Genomic DNA, 14,751 nt, shown 5'->3' on the forward strand with positions numbered 1-14,751 from the left:
GTAGCGGGCTAATCAAGGCTAAATGGGTTTTTACAAGCTCAGGGCTTATAAGGGGAGAGGGTAAAGCAGTTAATAGGGCATGGAGTGGCGACTCAGACCCCAAGTCCCAACTATGTCTTTATAGAGCTGGGATGGAGGTGGGGTTAGAAGGAGGAGCCAGAGAAGGTCAACTTCTCCCAGAGACCAGCCTCAGTCGTACTGCTCTGGAGCTGATTCTTTCATATCTTCTGTGTAGTGGAAGGAAAATGATATATTTTTTGTGTAATACGTATTGTAGTCTTGTAACCCAAAGACTCTCCCTTTACAATGAGAAAATCCTGATTATAGTTGCCAATTATGTTTTTCTGGTGATTATTATTATTATTATTCCAAACCTTTAAATGTCATGAAATATGGTTCCTGGACCTCAATATTTGTCATGCTTGTTGGCATATAGCTAAACAGGTAAAAGAACATCTCTGAAGGCTCAGTGAGGAGATTTAAATGTTCAAATCTACCGTATTTCACATCTAAGGAGAAACAAAGTCAGCTTATAAGGATAGAAGTCAATATGATCACTGGTGGGCACAAGTCTAAATGATGTCCCGTTATATAATGTGGTTACTAGCAATTAATGGACATCTGCCAACAGGTCAGAATTAAGATTCATCTGTGGCTTCGCTGTGACCTGGAGAGATCTTGCGGTTTAAGAACTGGCATAGAAAGAGTGAGGAACCTAGTTGTAGATCATCATCATGGTTTCTGGAGCTGTGAGGGTCAACGTGAGGTCAACGTGAGGTCATCTGTGAGCGTTGGCCGCTGAGGCGCAGCGGCGTGAAGCGGTGCGGACTGTCCACAGAGACGCAGGTCTGTCCTGGACGTCGTACAGTCGAGGTGGAGGCCATGAAGTTGAACTTTTTCCAATCACAATGTTATTCTTCTGAAATGTGCAATTGAGGGCAGCACTGGGATGTTTGAAGAGGTGTGGCGGTGATGACCACACAACCCTGAACTGTTTGATTTTAATTCAATCTTTAATTAAGATTAAATGTTCTATTAATTTTAATGAGCTTGTTTGAAGGAATGACGATGTAAAACTCCTCCTGGTGAATAGATGCTAAAGATGGAAGCACAGAAACCTGGCTTTTAGAAGGAAATTGAGAAAGTCAATCCTCATTTCCTTTCCCTGTAGGCTCTGCTGTTTGAGGATGCAGCAAATGAAGCCATATCCTAGGCCACACACACACACACACACACACACACACACACACACACACACTCGCACAGCCACTTATAATTCCCTTTTGCACTCATCCTCCCTTCCCTTTCTGCGCTTGTCCTTCCCCATCCAGATCAATACCATAGATCAGCCAGCTATCAGGCTGCAAAATGACCACATCACCATAAACACACACACTCCTTTTAACACACACACACACACACGCGCAGCGCTATTGCATCTTTCTGGAGAAGGAGCGGACGGCCATAATAAACACCGGCTGGGCTCGCGCGGCCTCGTCTCGCTGCGCAAATCATCATCATCATCATCAGCGTTGCGGTCGTATTGATTTAGTTATGGCTGCTTCATATGCTGCCGGACAGTGTTAAATGCACATTTTCTGTTATCATGCTACACATTAATCAGAGACTGCTTAGAGGCAGGAAGAAAGGGAGGACAGTGGATGGAGAGATGAAGGGAGGACATGAGGAGAGGAGGAGATAAATACAGAGGCTGGGAAATAAATTGCGAGGGAGAGATGGGGAAATATAACGGAGGATGAAAGATGAACGGGAGATGTTAGAAAACGACGGCGGGGCATTTAAGTTAACGTCCGAGGAGTGGAAAAGGAGGGTGGAGTCTGACCACAATTAAAGGATGGAGTGAGGGGAGGGGGCTGGAGTTGTAAATCTGTGGACAGATGAGTCCTTTGAGGATTCAGCTGTGTTAAATAGATGGATGTCATACCGTATATTGGACACAGAGAGGGAAAAGAAAGGACAGGAGGTGTTCAATAGAAACATGTCGTAGTCCAGACTGAGTGACAGGCAGAGAGCGGGAAACAGATGATGGGGAATAAAAAGGCCGTGACACATCAGATAGAAGTAAACGACCGTGTTGCTTATAACACCGCCTGGCCTAAACCTCCTCTGACTTCCACATGCACATCACTTAGCTTCACACTGTTCAGATTCATTTGTAGCTGCAGCCTGACTTCACCTCACAGCGGCGGCTGGTGTGGAATTTCACAGCAGGTCCCCCAACTGTGTCTATATGTCTTTTAACCTTCGTCTTGTGTCAGCTTTCTGCTACCATCTATGCTGTTTTAAATCAGCTGTAAAATACACTAAAAACTTTTTTTTTTCATCCAATTAGTTTTTCTTCTCTTGGTTACATCGTTAGGCTTCATTATCCATGAAAATATTGGTTTTAATCATTTTTTGGTGTGGGCCCCTTGGCCTTTTTTGTCAGTATACCCCCTGTCTTCAATGTAACCTTCCTCTTGTCAGCTTTCTGTTAGCTTATTGTGTTAGGGTCTGTTTTGACCCGAGTTTTAAATAAGCTGTAAAACACTAAAAACAATTATTTATCAACCCATTTGTTTCTCATCTCTTGGTTACATTATTAGGCTTCTTTATCCATGAAAAGGTTGGTTTTGCACTTATGATTTCAGTTTTGACTTTAAATATTGTTCTATCGTTATAACCGGGTCAAAATCGACCCTAACACCACAAATGTCATAATTTTAACCATTTGTGAACATTTTTTTTATTTTGTTTAAATAGAGGTTCCTGACAAAGTCAAAAAGCCTTGATGCTAGAAACTAATTTATATGGTAGCTACTTTTATGCATTTGAAAGCTGAAAACAGGTCAGTGGCGACCCAACACATGAGGAAGGTCGATGTCGAGCCTAAATAAATCTTCCTCTTGTTTTCTCTCTGTCTTCCTGCGCTCCAGGGTAACGGAGGAGGAGTCCACAGCCACCACCATGGAGGCCCTGAAGGCTCGAATCAGAGAGCTGGAGAAGCAGATACAGAGAGGAGACCGATACAAGTGTCTCATCTGCATGGTGAGTGTAGCGTTCATGTCCACGCTCTGTCTCCGTCCGCACAACTGCTCTCTGCAAACCCCAACACAATGGAGAGAGACCCATTCATAGAAGTCAACAACCCCACAGGGAACCTCTCTGTGTCCCATGGAGGACACACACAGGCTGATGGAAGCCAGGCATCAACTGCAGTGTCGGTTGTCATCGGTTTACCAGGAGTTTAATCACATGGTGTTACAGAAGTACACAGATCCACTTACTGTTATTGTAAATCTTTAACCCTCGTGATATTGTCTTTGGTTTGTGTGAAGCTGGACTGTCTCATTTTGGTGAGGCGGTGCAGTCAGTGGAAATGATCTTTCATCACGTCGTGTTTTGGGGGATACAGTTTCCATTATTCCGCTCTTTGTCCACTTTACCCACACAGAGTTCATCAAGCCAAAATCCACTTTTGTTTTTAATTTAGACCAGACTGGAGAATGTGGTTCTGGTTCTTGTTGTGTGCTGGATACGTGTGCATGTCATTCCTTTAGCCTCCGGATGCCTCAGTGTTTTGAGTGCTGGCAGTGTTGTGTAACTGTTGTGTTACTGTTGTGGTTGTGTGGTTGTGTGCTCTGCTCCTGCATGGCTGCTCCTGCTGGCAGAGGGTTTCCCACCGCTGGTTATTTCACTTCGCCGTCCGACCCTAACAAAGAGCTTCACAAGAAGAACGACGTGTTTATACGACAACATAGATCCATGACTATACTAAGTTAAAGCGTTTAACACTGAAGGAGAGGGACCCTACAGCCTGACAGCCATCATTTACTCAGCACAGGATGCTCCATCTGAAGCTCCTGCAAGTTTTGACGGAAAAGCGAGTTTAAAAACGGAATTAAAACGAGTTTAATTCCGCACAAATCCCGACGCCGCGCGGCCGGGAGCACGAGGCGACGGAGAGGGACGATGCTCCGGAGCCTCACGGCTTGTACAGGTGATCGATCGGTCTCCAGGATCGATGATGGAAGCCGCGGCGTGTCGTTCCTCGACAGCATCAGACGGAATGAGGGACATCGTCAATATTCATGTTGATCAGCTGCTTGACATGTGACTGTACCTACACCCCCCCCCCCCCCCACACACACCACCTCCACCACCACCACCTCCCATCGGTGTTTGCATACCCTGCTTTGTGTCAAGTACTCATCCTGTCATCCTGCAAGCTTGTGGACGATGCAGCATCGGCATCCTCTGTGTGTGTGTGTGTGTGTGTGTGTGTGTGTGTGTGTGTGTGTGTGTGTGTGTGTGTGTGTGTGTGTGTGTGAGAGAGAGTGTGTGTGTGTGTGTGTGTGTGTGTGTGTGTGTGTGTGTGTGTGTGTGTGTGTGTGTGTGTGTGTGTGTGTGTGAAGTGGGTAATTACCAACGCTTGCGCTTCCTAAAGGTCGCCGGGTGCCCGAGGTGACACGGAGGGCAAGGCACAGCGATCGATCACTCACTGCCCCATGGACGCAGGCTCCTCTCTGCTCATCTGTCACTGTCTCACATCGCACAAACACACACACACACACACACACGCACCATACACACACAGGCGTACAGAATAACACAAGTATGTCCCCCATCTAATCTGTCTTTAACCTGTCACTGTGTCTGAACTGAAAGTCGTCACGTTGCTCTCACTAGTTGCAGTAGGCGGCTCAGTGACTCGGGTCTCTACACATGTTCCTCACAGTGTTTCTCTATGGACCAGAACCTCCCACCGCTCAGCTGGTTGGTTGGTTGGATGGAAGAGGGAAACAAGAGCTATGCTGCCGAAAGCCAAGTTGGCTCGAGTTGTGCGTTCTCCTCTCCTGGTTGTGAAGCGAGCTCAGAGGTGGGTTTCTACCCCCATCTGCTGGTCGCCGGGAGAAGGAGCATTCAGCGGTGTGAAAGTAGATCTGCTGCTGCTTGTTTCCACTGCGTTACAGTGGAGGCACTAGCTGCAGAGAAACATATTACTGGTTGTGTAATGTTAATATTTATCTTTTGGCTTTTCATGCCTTTATTTGATAGTACAATTGAGATGCGGCATTCAAACCAGGGCCACCTAGATTGACCTTGGACTTTAGCCTCAACACATGGGGCGCCTGCTTCACCTCCTGCGCCACTTGGCCAAGATATTCTGACTCTGAGCCTTAAGAGTGGGTTCATCTCCAAGGATACTCCAAGGTATCCTACATTTCCCAGAATGCAACCCAGTCACATTTGTCATTAGACCATCCAGTTCATTTAAATATCAAATTGCAGCTGACACGACCCTGACAACATCTGCAGGGCTGTTTTTCAGACTTCTACCACCAGAGCCACAGAAAGCAGTAAACTGAACATTGTGAGTAAAATCGATGTAGTGGCCCTTTAAAAAAAAACATTACAAGAAGTTTGTCTGAAGAGCAACTTAACAACCTGTCAGTAGTGACAGGGGCATCGTGGTCAGGCCAACATGAGCTTCACACCTGTAGAGCCTCTTGTTCAGCCGTCCAACCTCTGCAGCTTCATCGCTCTTCTCTCATTGGCTGCCTGGCTGTCGCTGGTTGTGCACTCTGATCGGGGTCGGCGTGTTTGTTTGTTTGTGTGTTTGTGCGACTAGAGCAAGCCGGGCACTCTGATTAGCCACCTTTCGCCCCCCCCTCCCCCACCCCCACCCTTCCCTCTCCTCACCCCCCCCCTCCCTTCCGCAGAGGAAGCCTGCTATCCAATCAGGTGCAGAGTTCAAGAGCCTGGGGGTGTGGCCAGGGCCCCGGCCGCTGGCCAGTCAGGTCAGAGAGAGGCAGCCTAAGTCCCTCCCCCTCGGCCTGTACTGCCTGTACAGGGGCCTTGTGATTGGTGGCTACGGCAGCGGCATAAAGAGGCTCCTCCCACAGCCCCTCCGGAGGGTAAGGCATCCCTCCCCCCCCCCCACCCCCCACCTCATCCCTCTGTTCTTTTCCAGAGGAAAAGAAACGAGCGCCCATCAGTTTGGGTTCACTCATGGCTGTCTCCCCCATCTCCTCCCCCCTCTGCCTGCTCTCCCCTCCGTCTCTGCTCGTTGCCTGCCCGCTGTTGTGTCTTTTTTTTGTGTGTGTGTGTGTGTGTAAGTGTGCGTTTGTGTGACCTGCAGGTTTCCGGTACATTGCCCCTCCATGCTGCCTTGCTCAGTGGTTTTGTGGCTGCTGGCTGTGTCGTTTGATGGTTAGTGGTTTGATGCTGTTGGTTGGTTGGTTGGTTGGTTGGTCAGGGAGTGTACAGTGTTGTTCTGGCTGTTGCTGACTGTGTGTGTGTGTGTGTGTGTGTGTTAGTGTGTGTGTACCGTCAATTTTGTGTAATTTCTTGTTTCCTTTCTTGTCTTTTTTTAGGACTCCTACACAATGCCACTCACCTCCATCCAGTGCTGGCATGTCCATTGTGAAGAATGCTGGCTCAGGACTCTGGTACGTACGCACACGCACACACACACGCACACACACACACACACACACACACGCACACGCACACACACACAGCCTCCTGCAGGGCAGCTCCTCATGACATGCAGTTATTGCAGTCTCATTTCATAGTCAGTGAGTTTCTGTCTGTGGCTTTGCCCCATAGGGAGAAACTAAAATGGAATATTCCCCAAATGACCTGTTCTCACTACACACACACACACACACACACACACAATCCAGCCAATGCAAACACTTCCAGTCCTCAGTCGGGGAAAAGCTTAGATGGAATGGTCCCCAAAAGGCTTGTTAAAATGTTAGAATAAAGTGGTCAACGCAAACCTCCAATGAGCTCTACTCAGTGCCTCGGGTATATACACACACACACACTCTCTCAACACAGTGCTGTTGTTGGTTATTAGTTAGTCTAATACATTCAGCAGTGTGTAATTAGCTGGTGCTAATGTGTTAAATGGAGCGCAGAGAAAAGCAGAGTTCCTGTTGGAGGATAAACAGACTCTTCATTTTCTTCACTGTTTCCTGCTCTCATCTCTCTGTTTTCATTATTTTACCATTCGCCATCCTCCTCTCCTCTCCTCCCCTCCAGCCGCATCCTGCTCACCTGTTCACTTAGTTCACCTGTGATGCACACATACACAACAGCCATTAACAAGTAGTTAGTTCTTCACCATTCGCTCCATCTGAGCATAATGAAGCAAACACAAAGACAAGTGTGAAAGCTTGTGCATGAAGGATTGTGTTCCTGAGCCTCATTCCTGACATTCTTACTCCCCGTGGGATGAACCCAGATTGTTTTATCCTTAGTCCAGGTTGTTCCTCGCCTGGCCAACACCAGACCTCATCTCAGTGTGAGGCGTGGTTTATGAAGCCCAGAGCTGTTTATTGGACGCTATGAATGCTTATCAAATGCGGATGTACGTATCAATTATACCCGATGACGTATGTAGAGGGACAGAAATCAGATGAGGAAAAAAAATAATAAACTTGCGGTCTAAACTACTTAAAAGACTTAAGTCTAACGCTGCATCGAAAGGTAAAGCATCTGCTGCCATGTTGGATTGACAAGCTATCGACAAAGTTGCTTCGGTGTGTCGTCATCATCTTGCTGCCCCCTCCCCGTTCTGTGATTGGCTCTCGTTGTGTCCATGGTGTCCAGGCTGACTTGCAGGCAGCATGGGTAAACCCAGGCTAGCTCGTTCCAGCACTGAACCCCCAAAAGAGCTAACAACAGTTCCCACCAGCCACTGTGATACTGAGCTGATGGAGGACAGTACACATCTGTAAACATCTGTAAACATGTTAATATGGAGCCTTTACTAGAGGAGAACACCTAACAAGATCGTTTTTTGCTGTCAGAGTGGATTGTACCAGTGTAATAACATAATTATTCTGCACTTCTGTTGATAACTAATAGTTTAAAGCATAAAAGCAAGGCTTGTTCCAACTGGTACTCAATCTCTTCTTTGCAGCAAATTACAGTTTATCATCTCAGCCGCAAATTACACGCAGAGTTTTTTTGTTTTTTTTTTCAAATTCTGAGACAGTGAGAAAACCTTCCTGAATGAGACCCATTGTTTCCATCTTCCAGGTACCTGCGTACTGTGTGCGCCTGTGCACGTGCGTGCGCATGCTGCCGTCACTGGTCTAATATACAGGGCATAAAACTCTCAGCCTGGAGACAGCTATAAAACCGGGAGAGCCAACCTGATCAAAGTAAATGCCTGGGAATCTAGTTAACGTCAGCCCGGCCCCGCACCGCTTTAATGAGCAAGGCAGCTGGAGCGCAGCGTGACGGGCACACACACACACACACACACACACACACACACACACACACACACACACACACTTACCGCCCACACTAAACAGCAGTACAGAACCTTGACAGACGTGCAAACAAACAAGAGGAGGGCTCCCTCACACAGCGTTAGCCCTCTGTGTGTTGTAGTGAGCTGTGAGTGTGACAGGTGTTTCTCTGTCTCTGGACACGTCAGAGAGGTTTTAAAGGCATAGTTCAACATTTTGCCAAATCGGCCCATTGCCGTAATCCCTATAGTTTTAGGAGTAGGTTCATTACCTTTAATTGTCGGTGCAAGCTGTTTTTAGAACCGCGGCGGGCAGCATGTATGGGACGGAGTTATTTTCGAGGCAAATGCAGAGACTGCTTAACGAAAAACTGCCCCCGACAGGAACGCGCATCAGCGGTTTTGCATGAATTAACCTAGAAAACAACACTGTCTCGTAACGTCACAATATTATCTCATAGCGTGGTGAATGTGCAGGTCACAACAGCGTTTTGGAGTTGTTGGATTGTGTATTTGATGAGTTTGATGAGGGAAACCAAGAAATCCCATGAGCCTCCGTAGCGTAGCTCTGAGCAGCTCGCGGCTCTGCTCCACCATTCTAAAAATAGCTTGCACCGACAACAAACCTATTGCAAAAACTATAGGGATTATGGCAATGGGCCAATTTGCCGAAAATGTTGAACTATCCCTTTAAATCGTGTGTTTTTCAGAGCAGAATGCTCCTCTGTTGATTATGACCCTATTGGTGGCAGTTATTAAGAAGTCATTTCTGCTCTATGTAAGTGAGTATTGTTGTGTATGAGGCCAATAGGTCGAGACACAACAACTTACCCACACCAGCTTGCTCCCTTATCGGAAGGGAACATTTGACAGGAGCCAATCAGCTGCAGGAGTATGTGTAATCTACCCACCTCCTAATCCTAATACACACCTATCTACACACACACACACACACAACTTTCAGGCTACAGATAAAAAAATAAGATACAATCTATAGATGAAGCACAAACAGAAAACTGTATCCAATCGATTTTGATCAGGTTAGGAACTTTACATCCTCCTCTCTCCCTTCCTGCTTCTCTCTTGCATCACCTCCACACTCCTCCACTCCTTCATTCTGGAGACAATAAGAGACTGTTTTGAGTACTCTGGAGCCAACAATCCTCTTAGCATGAACGTGCAGTATCTGCCAGACCGTTGCACCACCTCTGTCCCGCCCTGCATGTGTGTGCGTATGTGTTCACCCGTCATACCACTTTGACCCGTGCACCCAAAATCCAAAGAGTTTATTCAGTGGCTTACAGGAAGGAGAAGCCTATAAATCTCCGGGGGTCAGAAGAGCCTGAAACGTTGGTACTGGACAGAGAGGATTTAGAAGGTGCTGGCGCTCCAGCTATGCCATCTGTGCATTCTGGTGCAGATATGTTAGATATCACACATTCAGTAAAGACTCCATTATTAAAAGCACAGCCATGACAGTTCACACACCTTCTACTGGGCAATAGCAGCCTGAATATGTACGACCGGCCAGTCTTCAGCAGCCTACAGCAGAGAACCATGTTACATTCTAAGGAAAGAAAAGACTCATGGTTATTAGCATAGATTCTGTCATGACTTTAACGAACCAGTTGCTGCAGCTTCCTCCCATAGTTGGCTCCAGATGTGCCACTATACTTTAGTCATTTCCATAATCTAATTTGACATTTATATGTATTCATACATCTGCAACCAATGCAGAACCAGAACAATGAAAGCTGTCGGCAGGAATGCGCCCGCAGCCAGCGCGAGAGCCGACTGGCGGAGAGGAGAGAGTCAGGAGAGGTGGAGAGACCACCCAGTCACAGAGCTGTTACACCGTCAGCCCTGTGCTGCATATTATCACCTGCTGCTTTACTGCAGATGGCACACACTCACAGCAGCGGCGAGGCAGGGGAAGAGGGCAGAGGGGCGGGTTTAGACTCTGGCTGAAGGAGGAGTTGGTCGTGGTTACGTGATAACTTTTGGCTCAGCGGTCCAACACCGGAGAACCGAAAAGACTTGTTGTGTTGTAACTGTACAGCCGTTATTACAGAGCAGAGTGAACGGCCTTAGTTCAGTCTGTCTTGTACATCAGAGAGAGGCTGCAGGTCGACCACCAACTCATTCTCATTTTCCATTAACCCTCTGGTTGTCCAAACAGTTCACTTCCTCCATCCTTCCTTCTTTCCACAATCCTTTTTCCCTTGCTTCTTTCCTTCTTTCCTTCCCTTCGTCCTCTTCTTCCTTCCTCTTTTGATCCAGTTGACCTGGTCTGTTCCCTCCCTCCATCTTTATTGCCTTCCCTTTTCCCTTCCTTCTTTCCACAATCCTTTTTGCCTCCCTCCCTTCCTTCCCTTCGTCCTTACTTCTTCCTTCTTTTTTGACCCAATCTGTTCCCTCCCTCCATCTATCTTTCCTTCCTTTTTCTCTTTCCTCCCATCGTTCCTTTTGTCCTTCCTTCTTTCCTTCCTTCCTTCCTTCCTTCCTTCCTTCCTTCTATCCCTTTATCCTTCCTTCCTTCCTTCTTTCCTTCCTTCCTTCCTTCCTTCCTTCCTTCCTTCCTTCCTTCCTTCCTTCCTTCTTTCCCTTTGTCCTTCCTTCCTTCCTTCCTTGCCCCAGGATGACAGCAGCAGGAGGGTTAATCAGTCATTTTTCCAGTTAACTGCGTCGTCTACAGAACATAACAAACATGCATCATAAATTTAAAGTGTGACAAAGTCTTCAAATAGTTTATTTTGTTCATATTGTTCATTATGAATATATATCACTACGGAACAAACTTGTCGTATCGTGACATTAACGATTGCAGCTTTACGTCAATACAGCAGCATCATAAATGGTTTTAAAGCACAGGGTGTGTTAGTTTTGGCTTCACTGTGGAGGAGGAGGTTTGAAAAAGCAATAACTTTGATCGCTGGACTCGATTTAACAACATTTTTCTTATCAAGAGGCAAAAACATCACACAACAAAGGCCACACATGCTGTCCGATGCAGAAGCAGTGGCGTCCAAAAAGTCTTTTACTATGAGAAAGTGACCTCAGGCTGCTCGAAGCCCACAGTGCACAGAGCAGAATATGTTGTGATTCATAAATCACATTGTGCCTTTGTTTGGTTTGGTGATAAATCAGAGAAGAAGTTTTACTAGTTGGGGAAAAATGGAGACAAATGTGTGAGTGTTTTACTGTGTGGAGGGGATGTGTTACCACACAATGATGATCAGCAGCTGGATGTGTGTAGTAGGAGTAACACAGCCAGTCTCATTGTGTCAGTGTTGTGTCTAGAGGAAGCACCAAGTCACAGCTCTTCTGTACAGTTGTACTGTCACAGAACCAACATCTGGTCCAGAACTCAAATAGTGAATCCGGAGAAAAGTTACAAATCCTTAACATTTCATAAGAAGACAAATATTGATAGATTTCCTGTCCTTTGATAAATGGATTGATCAGTTGTTTCAGCATTAAAATCATGAGTCAATGACAATCTGATGTAAACCAAAATACAGTATGTGTTAATACATATGATATGAATGCCAATAAATACTCAATACTCAAAAAAAAAAATCCTGAGACAATGGATGAACCCATTTGTGAGTCATGTGTATCACCATGGCGACGCTAACTGTTGTCTCTTCTGTCCATCACAGGGGAACAAGAAGCTGTGTCCACAGTGCAACACCATCACCTCACCCGGAGACCTGAGGCGTGTCTATTTGTAAAGAGCACACACACAAAAACACACACACGCACGCACCCACACACACACACACACACACACACAAACCACCACTTCGTCCTTCCAGCCCATTCCTCCCTCCATCTTGGATTTCATCACTTTGTCTCCTCTCTGTGGCGGCCTGGACCAGAGGTCAGGAGTTCCTCCAGGAGTTCCTCCAGGAGTTCCTCCAGGAGTTCCTCCAGGAGTTCCTCCAGGAGTTCCTCCAGGAGTTCCTCCAGGAGTTCCTCCAGGAGTTCTTCCAGGAGTTCCTCCAGGAGTTCCTCCAGGAGGTTGAAACTGGTTTGAATGAACGACTAAGCAGCTCTCACTGACTCCGGCTGCCTGGCCACCCATTAAAAAATGAAAAAACCACAGACCTGCGATGTCAGTGGTCGACAGGCTTGTTTCCTCTGCCTCTCTGGCATGATACTGGGCGTCGTCCACTGAAAGACTTTTTAGATCAGTGGAGACGCCCGCCCGCCGCCCAGCAGGGCCGTACTGACACATGGAGGCTTCATGCTGCTGGAGCTGCACCTGAAAGGAACTTCTTCATTATTTTATGGAGACATCTTTATTTTTTCCCCCCTTCTCGCTCTTCTTCGGCATTTCAGAGGTGCTGGACAATGGACTCTACCCTGAAGACTTGACAGAAAGCTTCATTTTGTTTTCCCCTTCTCTTATTCCAGAGACAAACTCTACTTTCACACCCCAGTTGCTTAAGAGAATTAAATAAAAAAGGGCCACTAAAAACTGAGCTTTCAACCAAACTGAGAATAACCTCACAACCTTGAAAAGGAGTTTGACACTCTCTCCTCTTCCGCCTCTTTTCCCTCTACTACTTCTTCTTCTTCTTCTCCTCGCAGGCCCTTCCCCCCTCTGTCCTCTTTTGTGGTGTTCTAGTGAAGTAAACCAAAATTTCTCCCCCCTTCCAACATGCAGTGCAAGCACATGTAAAATAGTTCTATGTATGTTTACAATGTTGGATGTAAATGACATAGAGTTCACACACACTTACACACAAATGCAAACACACACAGGCAGATGTTACCATCAGACACACTCAGAATATAAAATATCAAAGTCCTGTTTTTAGTTGGAAGGGTTTGGGAATGATGTTTGGGGGGAAAAAATGGCTGAAATAAAAGAAGCCTTCTGTATTTTTAAGGAAAAAAAAGATAATTTGAAGAGCCGTTAAAGTTTTATTTCACTGTACAGGAATAAAAGATTTAAGTAATAATAAACTACTCGAGATTAGATGGTCAGGGTTTAGGTGGTATCATTTTTCTGCAGAGTACTGGAGAGAGTCCTGTTGCCCAAGGTTTCCTGCAAACAAGCTGAATGATGGAACTGCTCTTTAGTTGCAACAAAGTCCAACTGAGCCTCTTTGTTTTGCTTCTTTAAAACCTCCATTTCTTCTTCTTCTTCTTCTCAGTTGGAGTAACAACATGCTCAGATCATAGTCTAGACACATTTTGTTTTACCGTACATGTCTCAAAAGAAACTTTTTCCATCATCGTCATATTGCGACGCTGCAACAACAAAAACAAAAAACAAACAAAAAATAGGTCCTAAAATGGCAACCCTTAAGGGCAGGTTCTTTCTGAGTTGTAACAGCTGTGGGAATAAGAAGGATGGGTCAAGGCTAAACTGGCAACCTCAACAACAACACCCCCCCCCCCCCGCCCCTACCTTCCCTCTCCACGGCAGCAGCAGCCAAGGTGGTGGTGTGCTTTGTGTTTGTAAAACTATGTATTCTGTGACGTCTGTATTGTTGTAAGAAATGCTGAAAAAAAATAAATAAATAAAACTTCTCAAATACCGCAAGTGGTCACATTGACACGTCGTCCCCCCCCTCCCTCCCTAAAATAAGACAAGTGAAGATAAATGTGGCTTGTGTTCACTGAGAAAAGGTGAGGAAGATGGCCTTAACGCAAAAGACACACTTCTTCTGTTCATGTGCATTTTTAATAGACTGTGCTTCATCTCAGTGTCGGTGTTCGCGCTCTCATTGGACTTGTTTGCATCTGAAGGTGATCATCTCCATCCACTGTGAAATAATGTAAAGCCCCACGTTTTAAAGGTTCGTTTTCAGAAATAAATAAATAAATGGGGTCTGGGATCCTTCTTTATAACAAGATGAATAATTGTTGAGTGAGAAAAGCATGAGGTGATAGCTGAGTTCCGCTCTGTTCTGAGTTCTGCTCTGTTCCCTTTTTTGGGTTTAGCTCATCATGTAGTTTAACACATCCTGGTAGTAGGATTAAAAATAAAAAAAAAAAGAACACAAATAAAAAGGGATTCACGCTGTGGTTCAGCTGATGTTCCGTTGATTCGAACCTGCCCCAAAGATGACAAATTGCACAAGAGGATTGTGTCAGAACTAATTTGTGTCTTGTATATTCTTGGAAATGGTACATGTCTTTCCCGTTTGTAAACTACACTTGACATTAATTAAATGATTGTAAATCTCAATTACTCCCCTCGGCTTTTCTTGTTTCAGTTCCCCTCATGAACCCTGTGTGTGTGTGTGTGTGTGTGTGTGTGTGTGTGTGTGTGTGTGTGTGTGTGTGTGTGTGTGTGTGTGTGTGCGCGCGCGCGCGCCAGGAAAACAAGTCTTTTTTTTTTTTTTCACCAGTGTGAGCTAATGTGTCTTTATTACTGCTGAACATTATGAACCTGGTGCAAGTCTGAATGAGATGACTGGAAACTATCATAACCTATTGAGTCTTTTTTTTTTTTCTTATGG

The 14,751-nt window shown here is 45.8% G+C and overlaps 1 protein-coding gene across 1 annotated transcript in view; it reads left to right on the forward strand.

The window, feature by feature from the left end:
- Positions 1-14,289, forward strand: part of rnf220a (ring finger protein 220a) — a gene marked incomplete at its 5' end in the record, with an annotated part of 163,381 nt that extends 149,092 nt beyond the window's left edge. The window contains 3 exons of the mRNA XM_083991264.1: positions 2,937-3,048; positions 6,378-6,452; positions 11,935-14,289. Coding sequence (XP_083847390.1) covers positions 2,937-3,048; positions 6,378-6,452; positions 11,935-12,006 — 259 coding nt within the window. The 3' untranslated portion in view covers positions 12,007-14,289. The remainder of the gene's footprint in view (positions 1-2,936; positions 3,049-6,377; positions 6,453-11,934) is intronic.
- Positions 14,290-14,751: the final 462 nt, after the last annotated feature.

Source organism: Trachurus trachurus (assembly GCF_905171665.1).
Source record: "Trachurus trachurus genome assembly, chromosome: 17".
Classification (NCBI taxonomy): Eukaryota; Metazoa; Chordata; class Actinopteri; order Carangiformes; family Carangidae; genus Trachurus; species Trachurus trachurus.